At 39.5% G+C, this 20,628-nt stretch overlaps 1 protein-coding gene across 1 annotated transcript in view; it reads left to right on the top strand.

The window, feature by feature from the left end:
- kcnh5b (potassium voltage-gated channel, subfamily H (eag-related), member 5b) overlaps nucleotides 1-20,628 on the top strand; it is a 307,105-nt gene that overhangs the window by 174,734 nt on the left and 111,743 nt on the right. The window contains exon 11 of the mRNA XM_034675341.1: nucleotides 2,584-2,776. Within this exon, the coding sequence (XP_034531232.1) occupies nucleotides 2,584-2,776 (193 nt within the window). The remainder of the gene's footprint in view (nucleotides 1-2,583; nucleotides 2,777-20,628) is intronic.

The following is a 20,628-nucleotide window of genomic DNA, read 5'->3' as shown; positions in this document are numbered from 1 at the left end:
GGGGCGCCGTTTGTAAAGTTGTGCACACCGAAAATAACAGCAACATTTCTCCATATTTAGCTCCAAAACGTCATAAAATTGTAGAGGGAATTTTTAAAAGTCACTTTTTTTTTTTTATCACATTTAGAGGAATATTTGTGATCTTCTTCACATTTAATTTTGTTGTGAAAAATATACTAAGTCAAAATAATTGTTAAATCCAAATGCTAAATCTAAATCTAAATGTTAAATCTAAATCTAAATGTTAAATCTAAATCTAAATGTTAAATTGTTAAATGTTACAATGTAATTTAAATGTTAAATCTAAATGCTAAATGTTAAATCTAAATGCTAAATGTTGCTCTGCGATCCTAAATATTTAGCTGATATTAAAAGCTTCGCAAAGAGATACAGACTTAGCAATACCAACTTAGCTTGTCCGTACCATAGACTGAGTCAGTTCTGTCTCTGAGCGATGAGAAATCTCTTTACAGCCTCAAAAACTGCCTATACAGCATTTTCATTGTCTGGTTTTAACCCACTAGAGTCATACTGACAGACTATGATTGGGATATCTGTATCACTTTATAAAGCTTTATTGTGGTATTTACGCTAGGCGGCAGTGTGAATTTGCATATCAGCTAAATATTTAGGAATGCAGAGCAACATTTAGCATTTAGGTTTAACGTTTAACATTTAGATTTATATTTAGCATTTAGATTTATATTTAACATTTAGATTTGTATTTAACATTTAGATTTAGATTTAACATTAAAATTTGTATTTAAAATTTAGATTTATATTTAGCATTTAGATTTATATTTAGCATTTAGATTTATAGTCGACATTTATATTTATATTCAACATTTATATTTATATTTAGCATTTATATTTATATTCATCATTTATATTTATATTTAACAATTATATTATATTTAGCATTTAGATTTAAATTTAACATTTAGATTTAGATTTAACATTTAGATTTGTATTTAACATTTAGCATTTATATTAAGCATTTATATTTATATTTAGCATTTAGATTTATATTCAACATTTATATTTATATTTAACATTTATATTTTTATTTAGCATTTAGATTTATATTCAACATTTATATTTATATTCAACATTTAGATTTATATTTAGCATTTAGATTTATATTCAACATTTATATTTATATTTAACATTTATATTTAGCATTAAGATTTGTATTTAACATTTAGATTTAGATTTAACATTTAGATTGGTATTTAACATTTATATTTATATTTAGCATTTATATTTATATTTAGCATAAATATTTATATTTAGCATTTAGATTTATATTCAACATTTATATTTATAATTAACATTTATATTTATATTTAGCATTTAGATTTATATTCCACATTTATATTTATATTTAGCATTTAGATTTAGATTTAACATTTAGATTTGTATTTAACATTTATATTTATATTTAGCATGTATATTTATATTTAGCATATATATTTATATTTAGCATTTAGATTTATATTCAACATTTATATTTATATTTAACATATGGATTTATATTTAGCATTTAGATTTGTATTTGACATTTAGATTTAGATTTAACATTTATATTTGTATTTAACGTTTAGATTTATATTTAGCATTTATATTTAGCATTTATATTTATATTCAACAGTTATATTTATATTTAACATTTATATTTAGCATTTAGCATTTAGATTTATATTCAACATTTATATTTATCATTTATGTTTATATTTAGCATTTAGATTTGTATTTAACATTTAGATTAAGATTTAACATTTAGATTTGTATTTAACATTTAGATTTATATTTAGCATTTATATTTATATTTAGCATATATATTTATATTAAGGATTTAGATTATATTCAATATTTATATTTAACATTTATATTTAGCATTTATATTTATATTCAACATTTATATTTATATTTAACATTTATATTTATATTTAGCATTTAGATTTGTATCTAACTTTTATATTTATATTTAATATTTATATTTATATATAACATTATATTTATATTTAGCATTTAGATTTGTGTCTAACTTTTATATTTATATTTAATATTTATATTTATATATAACATTATATTTATATTTAGCATTTAGATTTGTATCTAACTTTTATATTTATATTTAATATTTATATGTAACATTATATTTATATTTAGCATTTAGGTTTGTATCTAAAATTTAGATTTAGATTTAATATTTATATTTAGCATTTGGATTCAACAATTATTTTAACCTAATATATTTTGTGCTGAATGTGGAGAAATGTTTCTGTTATTTTCAGTGTGCACAACTTTACAAACGGCACCTCATAGAGAGTGTCTGTTTGAAGCTGCAGTGTCTTGAAGAAAAGACAAAATACTCAAACTGAGTTTTAAAATAACAGTTTTAGTTTCACAGTTTTATGATTTTCAGAGTTTTAACATCATAGCTGTAAAGTTTCACAGCTGGGTTTGTTCTAAATAACTCTGACCATACTTAGAGAGGAGCTTTAGATTGCTCTTTGCTTGAATCTACAGTTTGAATTTAAAGCCAAATAATAACACTCCCTCCTCTGCCCTCGCTCTCAGGTCTTCAACGAGCACCCTGCATTCAGGTTAGCGAGTGACGGCTGCCTGCGCTCGCTGGCGGTGGAGTTCCAGACGACGCACTGCGCTCCAGGAGACCTGATCTTCCACGCCGGAGAGAGCGTGGACACTCTGTGTTTCGTGGTGTCGGGGTCACTGGAGGTCATTCAAGACGATGAGGTCATCGCCATCTTAGGTATGTGGTAATTAACTTAACAGCAGCTTTTCTACTGAAGGGACAGAAGGTTGTTTACTGAATCAAACTCTTAAAAAAATGTCCATAACACACAGCTGAATACAGTCATTTACAAATTGATTGACAGAATATAATGAGACAATTTTTTTCTGATTGGACTCACAATTTATTTTATTTACTAAGTGAAAAAACAACAAATCAGGTTTCTTAATCTGGAGGATTTTCTGCCCTTGCTCTGTTTTATAAGCTGTTAAATTCAGGGGAATTTTGGATTTGATTTGACCAAGACCAGCATTTTTTTCCCCAGAAAATTTCACCTATTCTTGACAGAAATAGAACTCCAGCTTCAGCTGAAGTGTGGTATCTGCTTTGGAGGTAGAAATCAACACTTGACTCAACTCTGGCATGCTTGGATTGTGCATCGAGTAAACCTGACAGCAAGATCGAGTGTAGGCGGAGAGATTTACAAGACAGGAGGAAAAAGATCAAGACAGAAGCGGCTAGTTTAAAGGTTACTCTACAAACCTACAAAAACGAGTAAATTCCAAATCCCACATCGACTCATCCTGAAGAATCGAGAACATAAAAGTGTGTGTGTCTCAGGGAGATCATGAAGACCTGACAGCTGATTTAAGCAAGAAGACAGGGAGGTTATTAGCAGATTTAAAGGGGACATATCATGCAAAATGGACTTTTTAATGGTTCTCTACCTGAAATATGTTTCCCTGGCATGTCTACAAACCCCCCGAGAATGAAAAAAATCCATTCTGCCCCTGTTTTGATTTCTCCACCTTTCTGTAAATGTGTGTGAAACCAGCCGTTTCAGACTTCAGTGTTTTTGTTACGTAACAACAATATCCGGTCTGTCACGGAGTCAGAGCTCGGAGCTTGTTCAGCCCATAGACTGTATAAAATAATACTGAATCCCTCCCCCGTTTTTCATTACCTGAACAAATGTGTGCTAACAAGGAGCTTAGGAGGGAGGCATGCTAGTTGTAGGCTGCCTTAATAAACACAAAGGTCGGTTTTACTCCCCACGTCTGCAGATGTGAAGATATAGTGGATGATTTTTATTTGTCATGGATAAGTGCTAGCGCTAATTAGCATAGCCACATAGCTATATGTTCATAGCTGTAGCTGTAGCTGTAGCTGTAGCTGTGTACCAAGACACACGTCGACATACTGACAAATAAAACAACAAGAAACACTAAATCTGTGACCAATCCTTCATAAAAGGTCCTGCTGCCTTTCTGGCAGAGGTCGGTTTTACTCCCCACGTCTGCAGATTTGAAGATCTAGTGGATGATTTTTATTTATCATGGATAAGTGCTAGCGCTAGTTAGCATAGCCACATAGCTACATGTTCGTAGCTGTGTACCAAGACACACGTCTACATACTGATAAATAAAACAACAAGAAACACTAAATCTGTGACCAATCCTTCAGAAAGGTCCTGCTACAGGCGCCTCTCCGTCAGGATCAGATTCTGGATCAGATTCAGAGGGTTGAAGTAACGCGATCTCTGAGCAGCCGTGTATATTCAGCCAACATGTAAACATTAGATCAACGTGCTGGAGAGCCGAGGCACATCCACTTCCGGAGGGGGCGTGGTCAGAGGGAAAACAGAGTGTTCTGATGAGGAATGAAGAAGAGGGTTTTTCAGGCAGACCAAAATCTGATTTCTAAGTGTTTTTTTGAGCATAAACTTTAAAGACATGTTTTGGGGACCTCTTAGACCAATATATATTGATGAAAAAAGCGTGATATGTCCCCTTTAAGTAGGTCACAATAAAACAGAAGAGAACAAACAACAGAAAACGACACCCATGAGCTGTTTGACAGAAAATCCACAAGCTGGCAGACACATATGTTGCATTCCTACAAAGCAAGAAAATCTGGCGTGCTCTTCTGTTGCTCTGCTTTCAGCTGATTATGAAGCATCACAGTCATTTTACCAGCTCTGAGGCTTTCATTGTAACAGCAGGTCAGAAAACATTCTCCTTCAAGTGAAGTGAAAATCACACGGGCGACAAAAACGACACAATTCCCTGCTTCTCCTCCGCTTTCTGTCTGGAAATGTAAAAAGTGTTCACAGAGGAAGTGAAAGGATGAGCACAGTAAAAGGCTGAGTCACCTCACTTGTTACATTAAGCGTTTTCCAACAAACGGAGAGACTCTTATCTGCTGCTGTACATATTGCTCTGCAGCCTCGTGCTGCAATATTTATGAAGAGGAGAAGAACGGGGGAACCGGAAAGGAAGAATAACAGGCGCACAGAGATAATGTCAGAGAAACTGCTTTTATTGAGACAAGCACAGATAGCACTGATGGTAAAAACGGCTGCAGCAGCCGCTATAGAGCACTCGCTCACAACCATCAGCAGCCCCAGATGAGCGTTTACGGACGGAGAGGAGCAAGAAGGAGAGGTAATTACAGCAGAGTGAGGGTGAAGCGGCACACTCAAATGGTGGTGTTGGGATCATTTGTGTGAAGAGGTTTGGCTTTTAGACACACAAACACACTTTACCAACAAGATAAGTATTGTTACCTTGTTGTTGTGAAATGCAAAAGTGAGGCATGTACTGACGCGACTTACAAGTTCAACAGACAGGACAGTTTGTCTGTTAAAGAAACAACATTCAGGCAGAGAGAGGATTCATTTACAGAGAAGAATCCTGCTTTTTTTTCAGTTATATTTTTGGCCTTTTTGCCTTTATTTGATAGGACAGCTGAAGAGAGACAGGACATGTGGGGAGTAGAGAGTGGGGGAAGACATGCAAGAGGTGGTCGGCCGGCCGGGAATCGAACCGGTGACCCCTGTACGTGGGGCGCTCAGAATCAGAATCAGAATCAGAATCAGAATCAGCTTTATTCGCCAAGTATGCTTGAACACACAAGGAATTTGACTTTAGTAAACTGTGCTCTCTTTGTACAAGGCAGAATAGGAATAAGAATAAGAACTATAATAAAAATAAAATAAAAATATAATAACAATAACATCAGCTATAAATACAAAGAAACAACAAATAGGCTTGACTAATATGTACAGGCTAAAATAATATGATAAAGTGCAGTGGTGAGTTGCAGAGGTAGTTTTACATTATAAAATAGTAGTTAAATAATACAATAAATAGAAATATGGAATTCTGCTTGAGAATTGTTGCATTGTGTATCTACATGTATATTTACAGAGAGTATTTATCTGACAGGTATGACACTGTTATGGTTTAGTGTTCATCAGAGTGACAGCCTGGGGGAAGAAACTGTTCTTATGGCGGGTTGTTTTGGCGCACAGTGATCTGTAGCGCCTGCCGGAGGGGAGGAGTTTGAAGAATTTGTGTCCAGGGTGTGAGGGGTCAGCGGTGATGCTACCTGCCCGTTTCCTGGCCCCGGGACCGGTACAAGTCCTGGATGGGGGGCAGGTCGACACCGATGATTTTTTCTGCAGTCCTTATAGTCCGCTGCAGTCTGTGTTTGTCTAGTTTGGTTGCAGAGCCAAACCAGACAGTGATGGAGGTACACAGAACAGACTGGATGATGGAGGTGTAGAACATGATCAGCAGCTCCTGGGGCAGGTTGAACTTCCTGAGCTGACGCAGGAAGTACATCCTCTGCTGGGCCTTTTTTCTGATTGTGTCTATGTGGGAGGTCCACCTCAGGTCCCGGGAAATAGTGGATCCCAGGAACCTGAAGGGATGTCCACAGTAGACACAGTGCTGTTCAGGATGGTGAGGGGGGGGAGTGGGGGGGGGGGCTTCTCCTGAAGTCCACTGTCATCTCAACCGTCTTGAGCGGGTTCAGCTCCAGATGGTTCTGACTACACCAGAGAGCCAGCTGTTCCACCTCCTGTCTCTAAGCAGACTCGTCTCCGTCCTGGATGAGACCGATGACGGTGGTGTCGTCTGTGAACTTCAGGAGTTTCACCGAGGGGTCCCCTGAGGTGCAGTCATTGGTGTAGAGGGAGAAGAGCAGTGGGGAGAGAACACATCCCTGTGGGGCGCCAGTGCTGATGGTCCGGGTGCTGGATTTGATGCTCCCCAGCCTCACCGCTAGGCAACCAACGCCCCAGAATCCTGCTTTTGGTTTTCTGAAAAAACATCCTCAAGCTGCAGCTGTTTGTTTGTACACAAACATCTCAGCAAGGAGATATTTGCCGGCATTAGCTCACTGAACAAGCTTCCCTGCAAACCCAAATACTTCTTATTGACATCCAGACCATTTTGAATGACATATGCAGGGGGGGGCATGGAGTGTGTGAGCATTCATTTATTCATGTTCCCACAAATCATCTCATTTTTTAACTACTGACCATAGACTGTAGAATAAATGGACATAATCTCAATGACATCACCCATTTGTTTCTGGAGCTGAGTTTTGAAGCTGATGGTCGGCAGGTGCCATATTGAAATGCTGACTCAACCTAACTTCTGTCAAGCTAGTGTGAGGTAAAGAGCCTTTAGCCGCTTTGCTAACAGCTACAGGGTGCCCGTCTGTCAATCCAGTCAGCGATGCCCTTATTTGGGCAAAATTTGTTTACAGAACCAGGCTGTAAACATGTTTATTTCTGCTGTAAAGATCGTCTTTTTTGAATGGGTGTGTATGTGGTTTCCTGTGTTTCTGCTGCCAGCCTCTAGCGGACGCTCAATGAACTGAAGTTTGTCACATTTCCACATTGGCTTCATGTTTTTAGGACTGGAGGTTGCTGCTTGCTACTGACATGAAAGTATCAAACAGTTGTTAGCGCTGCTGTTGGTAGGAATGGCGTCAAAAACCTATCTTTTTTTCTGCTGGGTTTGGAGAAAAGGTCATAATACTGATCGGTACTAATCTGTACGTGAAGTAATTTCAGATTATGGGGAAATCTCTGTGTTTTCCAATGCCTTTGTATCAAGCAATGCTATTATCATGCACTGTATAAAATATGGATTTAGTATCTGTGACGTCACCCATCTGTTTCTGAAGAGCTGTTTTGAGGCCAATCGGCGGCGTCAGCCATATTGCTGCTGTGGAGCCAGTGTGACGTAAAGAGGCGGAGTTTGAGCCTCTTAGCCAACAGCTGCAGTGTTCCCGCAGGCAGCTGTGCCTCTTATTGGAAGACTTGTAATCTCAATATCTTCGAAATTGCCACATTAGAAAAAAATTCACCCCCCTCACAGTGAGAGCAGATTGAGAAATGAGCTATCCAGACTACACTCGTCTTTTGTACCAGGCTGTAAACATGTTTATTAATGCTGCAAAGAGCGTCCTTTTTCTCATTCATGTGTATGTGGTCTCCAGCCTCAAGTGGATCCTCGATGAACTGCAGTTTTTAGCACTTCTGCATTGGACTCATATTTTCAGACCAGAGGTTGCCGCTTGGTTATTATTCCCCTGGTTCTCGTTATCACGGACCAATCAGAGCTACTCCCCAACCCTCTGTCCTGATTGGTCGAGTGGCGGCCCCACTACGTCGCCCTGATTGGCTGGGAAGCTACTACTTCCTCATAGAACGCGCACAACGATCTTTTGTGGTCGGGGTTACGACAGCAGAGAGAGGACGGGTAGTGTTGACATCTGAAATCTCTCTCAGAAATGATGTTTATATCACGACCACCAACAGCAGCTTAAAGCTCTGCGTTAATATCACTGCAACACATAAGAAATGACATCATAGCTCCGCCCACTCACTCGTGGTGAATGTTCCTGACATTGACCTGCTGCGTTTTTAAAGCAGAAATGATCTGAAGTGAAGTGAGGTTATATTTCATCGTCTTGTGCTTTTATAAAACTAATGATACGTTTTCTCCTGTAGCTGACTGAATATCAGATTTACTTCATCTGTGTTTAAATAGGTCACTGGTTTAATAAATTACAAACACCTTTTTCTGTCATAGGCTGGCTGGTATTGTAAAACGAATCAATTTTCCATTACAATAAAAGACAGACCAAGTCCAGAGCCAGGAGAACTGCTGCAGAGACAGACTGTCGCACGATTAGGATTGGTGATCATAGTTGCGTGTTTGCAGGATATTGATCAGTATCATCGGGCTGACAGATCCCCTACAGCAGATTGTACGAAGCTGCTGGTGCCACAGTGTATGCTGAACAATAAAAGAAAAGCGGTAGACGGATAAGGTGGAGATAAAGTGACAAAGCTAGGCTGTGATAAGCTGATTTTGGAAAAAGGAAGATAAAAGAGACAATAATGTAGAGCTGTGAAGGAAGGGAGAGAAGGGGTGTACTGTAAAACATGACAGAGTGAGCCCTCTGACTGACTCAAACCATCTCTGCAGCCTCTCTGTTCGTGTTGCCTCCTCTCTTCCTCGACTTGATTACGAGGCCGAGTCAGACGAGGTTCATAAAGAGCACATTAGAAGTTTGATAAATCGCTTCATCATGCTGAGGACATTAATCAATAATTCATCAGTTAGTTGTCTTCAGGAGCGGCTGTTATCCAGGCAAGAGACAGACGGGGTCAAATAATATTTTCTCAACATGCCTGATTGATTTAATATCTTATCTCCTAATTGTGTGGCTCAAGTTTTTATTTCATGGAGCTCAAAGGGCGTTTAAGGGCACGGCAGTTTCCTGCTGAAGGAGAGCGAACAAGCTAGCGGGCACTTTTGATCATCATCCACAGAACAACTCTCTGAAAAGTAAAGGGTCATTTCAAACAAAATAAACGACTTCACTGTTACATTAAAGGCCCTGTGAGGAGTTTTGAACTGGCTGAGAAACAGACTGAAAATGATACTGATGCCTCTTTATGACCTTCAATAGCAAGTCCATCAGCAACAACACTGACACCTTCTCTGTTGTCATTTTTAATGCCCAAAACCGCCCTGAGGGGGTAGGTGTCAGACCAGATGATGGACATCTCACTTCAGAAACTGCCTTTATTGGACTGTTTTCATGGAAAATAATCACATTCCCTGATAAAGTTGACTGTTGAAGACAACAGGATGAGGCTTTTGCTGAAAACACTACTTTTACATGTTTAGGACAAGAGATAAGAGGTATCACTTTGTCCACAAGGGGGCGCCAGAATCGATACAAAACAAAAGTTCCTCACAGCAGCTTTAAAGGTGACATATCATGTAAAATTGACTTTTTAATGGTTCTCTACCTAAAATATGTTTCCCTGGCATGTCAAAAAAAACCCTGAAAATCCATTCTGCCCCTGTTCTGATTTCTCCACCTTTCGGTAAATGTGTGTGAAACGAGCCGTTTCAGTTTTCAGTGTTTTTGTTACGTCACAACAATATCCGGTCTGTCACGGAGTCAGAGCTCGGAGCTTGTTCAGCCCATAGACTGTATAAAATACAACTCAACCCCTCCTCTGTTTTTCATTACCTGCACACATGTGTGCTAACAAGGAGCTTAGGAGGGAGGCATGCTAGTTGTAGGCTGTCTTAATAAACACAAAGGTCGGTTTTACTCCCCACGTCTGCAGATTTGAAGATCTAGTGGATGATTTCTATTTCTATCATGGAAATGTGCTAGCGCTAGTTAGCATAGCCACATAGCTACATGTTCGTAGCTGTAGCTGTGTACCAAGACACACGTCTACATACTGACAAATAAAACAACAAGAAACACTAAATCTGTGACCAATCCTTCAGAAAGGTCCTGCTGCCTTTCTGGTAGAGGTCGGTTTTACTCCCCACGTCTGCAGATTTGAAGATCTAGTGGATGATTTTTATTTATCATGGATAAGTGCTAGCGCTAGTTAGCATAGCCACATAGCTACATGTTCGTAGCTGTGTACCAAGACACACGTCCACATACTGATAAATAAAACAACAAGAAACACTAAATCTGTGACCAATCCTTCAGAAAGGTCCTGCTACAGGCGCCTCTCCGTCAGGATCAGATTCTGGATCAGATTCAGAGGGTTGAAGTAACGTGATCTCTGAGCAGCCGTGTATATTCAGCCAACATGTAAACATTAGATCAACGTGCTAGACAGCCGAGGCACATCCACTTCCTGAGGGGGCGTGGTCAGAGAGAAAACAGAGTGTTCTGAGCAGGGCTGAAGAAGAGGGTTTTTCAGGCATGACAAAATCTGATTTCAAAGTGTTTTTTTGAGCATAAACTTTAAAGACATGTTCTGGGGACCTCTTAGACCAATATATATTGATGAAAAAAGCTTGATATGTCACCTTTAATGGATTTAGTGCAGAATAAGTTTGCAGAAAGATTCTCTTGAAATTGATTCATCACACTGTATGAAAGCAGCAGAACTTCAGCTTTTCTTGTGTTTTCTTCATTTTTTTATTTGATGGATTCCGGTTACTCTGCTGACGGATTTACCAATTATGTTGAGCCACAAATCCCCTCAGATACATCAGTGTTAAAGCACAGGCCTTTTTTAAGATGAGTTTATTAAATAAACTCACAGAATGTGGACCATACCTCGGGGGGGGAAGGGATGTATTCCTTTTTTCACTAGAGACAGGTCTCCGTTCCTGTCGTCCCCTCCAGTATATTTGAAGATATTTGAAGGAGAACACTCATATTCTGTGCTGCTGGTGTTTGCTCTGTCTGTTTGCTGTTAATATTGGGTCAACACTTCATACTTCATATTTAAAGACTTCAGCAGCCCAAAGCGAACTGAATCCTCTGCTGGGGAGTATTTAGTATCATCAAAAGTAGCCTGACATCCTATATCACATTTTGTTTCATAATACAGAAAGAGAAATTTGAATTAAGTTGAGCTATGACAGATTAGGTGAATTGAGTTATATTCTAATATTTCATTTTGCACTGACCTGTGCTATTTTCTCTAGTATGACCAACAGGTAAAGATTGATTGTAGATAGGGTTGTCGCAATGTACCAGTACTGACGATAACCATCTTTAAACAAAGATATGTTGATATTGTGCTAAAAGAAAGCACATGGTAATACTGTGTAACTAGTAAGTTCATACTAAGGTGTGGTAGTGGTTCTTTACGTTGGTTGCCACCCATCATAAAATGGAAGGAAGACAAAGAGACAGCAGAAGCATCAGCAGAAGACTCACTTACCAGCTAGCAAGTCAGCCTTTATCCCAGTGGTGACTTCTACTGCAGCACAAGAAGATAACAGATCAAAGCAAGGTACTCTACCTGCACCCAGAAAAAGTTCCTCACCAGTTTTGTAGTTGTTTGGATTTCATAAAAGACGAGGTGTGTGTGTGTGTGTGTGGAGAAAATCCATATAGTGGCAGTAAAAGGAGTTATCAACTTGTTATGAACTCATCCTGCAGATTTCACAGAGATAAGAAGGGTAAGTTGTGGTTACTTTGTTAGCCATGGGACAGGAAATGTAACATTGCCATATTTGTATAAAGCCAAGTTATCATAATGTTGGTTTTTACAATATTTGGTTCTCTTAGTTGTTTGTAACCATAGACCAGGGGCGTCAAACTCATTTCAGTTCAGGGGCCACATACAGCCCGAGTTGATCTGAAGTGGGCCGGACCAGTAAAATCAGAACATAATATATAAATTACAACAACTCTAAATTGTTCCCTTTGTTTTATTGCTAAAAAGTACATTCTTAAAATGTTCAAATTTAATGAACTATCTTTCTATAAAAACAGCTGTTGTATTTTTTGCCAGGAGGAGTCTCATAGTGGGGCTGAATATTTTACTCTTTAAGCCCTGAAACCTGCTGCAAACACACCAAACACACATGTTACCCATTCACCTGACACAGTGTGTAATGTTTACTGCAAAAGAACAGATAGATTATAATAATGAAGAAGGTAAAGTTGACTATTTTGGACCCCTCTGCTACAGCATGAACAGTTTGCTTGCTGGACAGTGTTGTATGCAGGGGTCCAAAAAAAAGACAATGATTTCCACTGGATTATGCAAACTGCAAATATTTCCTCATTTTGAGAAAAAAGGTCTTGGAGCGCGGTTCAGGTGCCCCCTGTCAGCCGTTTGATTGAAGACAAATTTGAAATATTAGTTATCTTTACTGAAAAATTGCAGTTTATGACTTCTCTGTAATTTTTTCCCTTTGCAAAGTCAGAAATAATGGACGTAGTATCCGTGACGTCACCCATCTGTTCCTAAGTGCTGTTTTGAAGCCAGTTGTTGGCAGCAGCCATATTGGAAATGTTGAACTCAACCAGGCATAGTGTGACGTAAAGAGGCGGGGTTTGAGCCTCTTAGCCAACAGCTATGTGTTCTCACCTGTCAGTCAAGTCAGTCATGTCCTTATTTGGGCAAAAACTTGTAATCTTAAAGGCACTATGAGGAGTTTTTAAGTGGTTGAGAAACAGACTGAAACTGATACTGATGCCTCTTTATGACCCTCAAAAGCAAACAAGACCATCCACAACGACACTGATACTTTCTCTGTTGTTATTTTTAATGCCTGACACCACTCTGAGGGGGTAGGTGTCAGATCAGATGATTGACATCTCGCTTTAGAAACACCCTGTTATGTCTATTTTCATGGCAAATAATCACACTGTGTGATACATTTGTATGTTAAACACAACAGGATGAGGTTATTGTCTGAAGATACAAACTCTGCATGTACAGGATAAGAGTTGTCCACAAGGGGGCGCCAGAATCGATACAAACCAAAAGTTCCTCACAGCAGCTTTAATATCTTCTGAACCGTCCCGTTAGAAAAAAATTCACCCTCTGTACAGTGTGTGCCGATACTGTGGATGCTCGATGAATTGCAGTTTATAACGCTTCCACATGGGCTTCATATTTTGAGACCGGAGGTTGCTGCTTGTTTGTAACGTAATATCACAGAAGCGGGAGATAGCATTATCCATACATATCATGATAGTATTTTTATCATACATTTTTTGTGTACACAAGTTATAATCTTGTGCCATTTTTTTTTTTTTTTTTTTTTATTAGTTTATTTGACAGGGGCCATGCATCTGTGGTCCCTGGGCAGGAAGATGTTAACAAATGTACAATACAAACGAAAAAAACAAAACAAAAACATACTAGCATTTAAAACAATACACAGACTACTCAACACAGTCCATCACTAATAACAACACATTTAAAATTACATTTCATTGTCTCTAATTTGATGCATTCAGATGATCACATGATTGTTTTTCCTTGAGCCATAATTTAGTTAATATCTTGTTTGAACAATATAAACAATATGTCTTGATTAGACCTAAGGTGCTCTGTATGTGTTTATTGGATGACATTTTTTAAAGGCACAGTCAGGAGTTTTTTCACTCATTCTGAAATAGTGTCACTTGTACACTGATGCCTCTTCATGACCTACATAGTAAAATGAGAATGTCAGTGACAAGATTGGTTACTTCTTTATACTGAATTGTAGTACCTGAATGTAGGTCAGATTTTCTGTGTAAAAAAGAGTTTCACCAGAATAGTAAAATAACAGACCCTCGACATGCTGTGAAATTATATTCCTTTTCTATAAACCCCTGAAAAGCTCTCACAGGACTTTTAGTTAGACTCCACTTTAGCTAACCACTACACTTCATGATCCTAATTGGCTAGCTCACAACTTGTCAAACTTAGTTTTGTAAGAAAGATTTTCCTGTAATGTTTACAACCAGGAAAACAAAGCTAGAGGAAGGAGAGAAGGATGGAGGGTAGATAGAGAAAGAGGGACAAGGTGGTGGAAGGACAGAGTGGATGTAAGGAGAAGCAAGATAAGAGTTTCTGGGTTTTTTCTGTATGCATTCATGAGATGAAAAGAAGGCTTCTTATTAAATATGGCTTCGGTCTTGAGAGTTTTTCTGTTCCGTGTGACAGCCACTCCATTTTCAGCCAACTCCTTTTTTTTTTTTTTTATCTCTTCCACTGAGGATGTAAGGAAGTTCTGGCAGCACCAAGCTCAGGTCTGGAAACAGAGAGCAGAGAGAGAGAGAGAGACAGAGAAATGATCGGCACAAAAAAGACGTCATTTATCATGTCACGGTGGTTTACACACAAAAGCTTTCATTGTTTTGTGTATGCTGTAAGTATGGATCTAAAAAGAGTAGAAGAACAATGAAAAGCTGCAGTTTCAGAAATCCCAGATACAATATCCTTCTTTGTTCCACAACAAAAAAGGATATTTTATCTAAAGTACTTGATAACATTCAGAAATGAATATATGTATCTGTACTTAAAGCTGGGGTTGGTAATCAGATTTAGATCCACTTTTTGTTATACTGGTTAAAATGATCTTTATGTCCTGATGGCAATCAATACATAATGTGTTCTTTAAAAAGAGGGAAGAAAAGCTGCTATCTACAGCCGGAGTAAACCTGGGAAAACACCAACCAATCACCGTGTTTTGGCTCCCCAAATTTTAAACCAATCAAATCCCGTCCAGCCGTTCTGCCCTCCTCCTGCGCGTACATTTCCCCGGCGTGTACTCCTCCGAGTCCCCGTCTCCTGCCTCTACTTCCCCTGACTCTACTGACTGCCCCTCTTGCTCGTCCTCGGGCCTGTCCCCTCTGACCTGATGAAGTGCTTTGTTCAGGACTGTAGTCCGGATCAGAGTCTAAAAAGCTCTCACCAACAAGCAGAATAATTAATGACGTTCAGTAAGTCCTACAGAAAATATATATTTATTGTAGCGTCTGTCCGGACGCTGTAGTGATGACGAGCCGATTGGTGAACACGTTGAGTTTTAATAACCGGTCACTGTCGGCCGTGATCACGCCAACCAACAAAACAACAATCAATGTTTGAATGAATGAAGAACTTCTCCTCTTGTCTCTCCTCTCTCCCGCTCCTGATGCCTTCACTGACCGTCAACACTGTAGGAATTAAGAACATCTACACTGAACATGTTTAACAAACAGTAGAGCTGTTACAGTATTATATATGTGTTATAACTTTTCTCCTGATATCATGTCACCAGGACAACTGTATAATGCTAGCATGATAGTTGTGAGTACTAACAGCAGCCATGTTCGTTTGTGTTTTTAACTTTCACTATGGCTGTTTCCAAAATCGCCTACTATACTAGCAGTACGTACTGATATGTCCAAAATTCAGAATGTAGTAAGTAGTATGTGAACAAGAGCAAAATCTGCAGTATGCCAAAACTACCCGGATGTCTACTGATACGGGAAAATATCTCAGTATGCATCGGACCAGTCTGCCTTACGTACTGTTTCCCATAATGCACAGCGCTCGTTCTGCTTTTTCTTTTTCCTCATTTTTTGACGGGATGAAATCCGTTTTTGGGTGCTGTGAAAGTTATCCAATTACATATAAACCACTTCCTAACTTTTTAAATCATAAGTGATGCTAAATAAGCATTTTATTTATCGGCTTCGCCGTTGTTTACTTCCGCTTTCCGAAACCGGAAATCCAGCAAAGACTGGCTCAGCATGCTGTACGACAGATCGGACAGAACTGTCAGACTACATACTAAATTCAAACGCAGTATGTAGTAGGCAATACCTACTGCCTACTACATTAGTAAGTAGTATGTAGCAGGCCGTTTCGGAAACAGCCTATGAGAATGTTTTGGTGAGGACCGGTTTTGAATCTGTCACCATCATATGGTCGAGAATCAGCGGCGCTCGTGCATGTGAGCGGGGGGGCGTCGTTTTGGAGGAGCTCCGAGGGAGGAGGGGAGGGGTTAGACGGAGTCATGAGGAAAAGCTACATTCAAATTCATGCTGGTTTTCCGAGACTACCAACCCTAGCTTTAAGAGCATACAGGGATTTCTCAGCCGAGTCCTGATCCAGGAGCTGCAGCCTTCAAGGGATAAAGCCCTGGTAGCTTGCGTAGACCGATCAGACCGATCTGGTCTGGTCTACGGAGGATTTTCTGTTTACGTCACCAACAGGGGGTAAAATTAACTTTTTACCTCATCTGCTATTGGCTAGTGACCTCCAAAAATGTACCGGCCAAAAATATTTTTTTCACTGGCCAAATCATGCCTAATTTGATTTAAAAGAATTACTATACGTGTTTATTATGAAAATCCAACTTAAGCATCACTTAAAGAAGTTATGTACAGATAAAATTAGATTGTTGTTATTTTATTAGGTTATATGTTATGGATTGTAACCAGAACTTGACCCAAAAGCAAACTCAGGCAAAGATCGATTGTGAATATACAAGTCTTTTATTTGGAGTCAGCCACGTGACAATGGTGGCTCTGCATGTGGCAGGAGTGGCGTCCACCCTGTGGTAATGGCGCCGTGGGTTCAGAGCGGAGCAGTCCCTCTATCAAGCGTACTCACACAGAGGGAAACAGGAGCTCAAACAAAGGCAGGCAGGTTCAGCAGCAGACAGGGAAGCGATCAGCACGAGAGCAGGATCATGCATGGCAATCTCTGCAGCAAGACAGAAACACACAAGGACGTCAGCTAAACACACAAAGACAAGCAAAACAAAAATGCTTGAGGAGCCACGGACTCAGAATACCACTGAAAACTGAAGTACCATCTGGCAATGAGTAGGAGGAAATCCAGAGGCTTTATAGTAGAGGGTTGATTAGTGAATGGGCTTCACCTGGTGCTGCCTGTTGATTGGAAACCCCGCCCACATTCACCCACAAGAATCAAACAAGAGGAAGAGGGCTGCCATGATGAGGATCATGACATTATACTTCATTTAAAGGTGACTGATGCATCATCATGTATTAGAAATATTCAAAAGTGCAACCTATTACATTGACTGAGTGATTCAAAAATCTTTCTCACAGCTTTAACAGGAATGTTCCATTTAACCCGCAGGAAAAGGAAAAGAATAAAAAAACATCAACTGGGATTGAGTCTAAATGAAATGAACTCCGTTTAGCTGTCTGTTCTTCTTCTTGATCGTCTCCTGCCTCTTTGTTTATCCTTTTTGTTTGTGGAGGCTTCACGCCGGGAATGTGTCACCACATCTTCTTCGCAACGCTCTTCCTGCCGTGCTTCTTCAAGCAAAGGGAATGAATAGAACTCCAGTAGGTGATGTCACGCCGTTCCAGATGTACCAAATCACAACACAAGTACAGCGCGCCGCAAGGGTCAAAAGTAGCCTGACAGTCCGCAGAAATTCAATTCAATTCAAAAAACTTTATTTGTCCCCAGGGGGCAATTTAAGGCACGTATGTGCAGCACTGAATACAAAAAACAGACACTTCAATTATAAGGATTGTAAAAAAGAAAGAAAATAGTTCTACAAAAAACAACACATTTTACAGGCGACAGTACACCCATATATACACATATACACAAACACACACACATACACACACATACACACACACGCACACACACACACGATCTACCAATGTGCAAAGAAGTTCTGGTGAGGTAAAGTGCAGAGCAGTGTGAAGTGAAAAATGGACACAAATACTGGAGTGACGAGAATAAAAATCCTGAGGTTGTGTTGGGTACTGAAACGATAGATAACAAATAACTGTAGATGCCTTAGATAGAATGGACGGAAGTATGAAAACAAAACCTCACATGCAATACAACATTTTCCATCGGCCACTGGCGGGTGTGTTTTTGTTTTACACGCCAAACTAAATTTTTACCCGCCATTGGCGTTTGGTGGGTGTTAATTTTACGCAATGGTCACCAACCATTCCTGCCCTTATGCCAGCATCATATAGCGCTGACTAGAGCTGTAGTCGGGCCTTAAAGGTGACATATCATGCAAAATGGACTTTTTAATGGTTCTCTACCTGAAATATGTTTCCCTGGCATGTCTACAAACCCCCCGAGAATGAAAAGAATCCATTCTGCCCCTGTTCTGATTTCTCCACCTTTCTGTAAATGTGTGTGAAACGAGCCGTTTCAGACTTCAGTGTTTTTGTTACGTAACAACAATATCCGGTCTGTCACGGAGTCAGAGCTCGGAGCTTGTTCAGCCCATAGACTGTATAAAATAATACTGAATCCCTCCTCCGTTTTTCATTACCTGCACACGTGTGTGCTAACAAGGAGCTTAGGAGGGAGGCATGCTAGTTGTAGGCTGTCTTAATAAACACAAAGGTCGGTTTTACTCCCCACGTCTGCAGATTTGAAGATCTAGTGGATTATTTTTATTTATCATGGATAAGTGCTAGCGCTAGTTAGCATAGCTACATAGCTACATGTCGTAGCTGTAGCTGTGTACCAAGACACACGTCGACATACTGACAAATAAAACAACAAGAAACACAGAATCTGTGACCAATCCTTCAGAAAGGTCCTGCTGCCTTTTTGGTAGAGGTCGGTTTTACTCCCCACGTCTGCAGATTTGAAGATCTAGTGGATGATTTTTATTTATCATGAATAATTGCTAGCGCTAGTTAGCATAGCCACATAGCTACATGTTCGTAGCTGTGTACCAAGACACACGTCTACATACTGATAAATAAAACAACAAGAAACACTAAATCTGTGACCAATCGTTCAGAAAGGTCCTGCTACAGGCGCCTCTCCGTCAGGATCAGATTCTGGATCAGATTCAGAGGGTTGAAGTAACGTGATCTCTGAGCAGCCGTGTATATTCAGCCAACATGTAAACATTAGATCAACGTGCTGGACAGCCGAGGCACATCCACTTCCTGAGGGGGCGTGGTCAGACAGAAAACAGAGTGTTCTGAGGAGGACTGAAGAAGAATCTGATTTCAAAGTGTTTTTTTGAGCATAAACTTTAAAGACATGTTTTGGGGACCTCTTAGACCAATATATATTGATGAAAAAAGTGTAATATGTCACCTTCAACACACTTTGAAGCAGGTAGAGCCGTGCTAACAGATGAAAATACCTGCAGCGCGAGCTGCAGAGCTCTGCTTCTGTTTGATGAGCGTAGTTCTGCCCTCCTGAAGTGTTGCACCTTTGCGCTGCCCCACAGTTTGGGAAGCACTGGCCTACAGGGAGCTAAACCAACCAAAAAACAGACCGGTCTCAAAGACGTATTTGGGAGGCGGTGCCGAAATGGGAAAGGATTTAACCCTTTATGTGTCGCATGAAGCGCATTTTTTTCCCCTTCAACCTTAATATTGGTGGGGACATTTCAGCCATCGTTTGAGATTGGTAGGGACACGTCCCTGCAGTCCATACGCAATTCTACGCCACTGGGGACAGCCTTCGAAGCCCCTGAGTTGAGACACAGCTATCATGTGAAGTGCTATGTTAGCATTCGCGTTCTTGTTTGGCATTAGCTAATGTTTTACTAATTTTGGGATTATTGGAGAGCTGAATTATGGATCCAAATGTGATAGTGTTTAAGATCTTATAAGCTGATTGATAGCAGTTTTAATTAAAAGTATTTCATCACCTTAATTCTGCGTCAGTGTTTAGCTAACAGCACAGCTGAGCCTGACATCTGTCTGATGCGCGGTACACACTACAAGATAATGGGGCATATTTTGGGCCCGATTTTCCCTTTCAGACAATATGAAGCAAAGTCCCAATTTTCTGATGGTTTTTGAGGTATGCTGAGAGAGATGTGAGTAGGACTGGGAAATTGACTCTTCTTTTGATTTTCTCTCATGCAGAATGAGTTGCTGTTGATTACAGTGATCAATTTGCTGAGTCACGGAGGCTGAACACGCTATGCAATTATACTGAATGTTAGTGGTAGAGAACATCAAAGTGAATTCAAACATGCTTTCCCCACACAGACATACATGCACATGCTTGAGTATTTACTGTTTACACGTAATGACATGCACATATAGACACGTTTTTGATTCATACAAACACACATACAGAAATGTGAGCATATGACAGGCACAGCTGAGATTGGAAAGCTGAAAGGCGAGTGAGACAGCATGAGGGATGGAGGGTTTTTTTGAATTCTCACCCTCTCAGATGAGCTCTGTTTCTGTTTTGTAATCCACAAAGCTTAGAGAAGAAGAGGTTTGAGAGAGAAAAGAGAGGAAATAACAGAGTGGAGGACGTCTAGGGAAAGGTGAGAAAGAGGTTATTATAA

Source organism: Notolabrus celidotus, chromosome 22 (genome assembly GCF_009762535.1).
Source record: "Notolabrus celidotus isolate fNotCel1 chromosome 22, fNotCel1.pri, whole genome shotgun sequence".
In the NCBI taxonomy this organism is placed as follows: domain Eukaryota; kingdom Metazoa; phylum Chordata; class Actinopteri; order Labriformes; family Labridae; genus Notolabrus; species Notolabrus celidotus.
The sequence above is the reverse complement of the archived record's forward strand: the minus strand, read 5'-3'. Positions and strand labels throughout refer to the sequence as shown.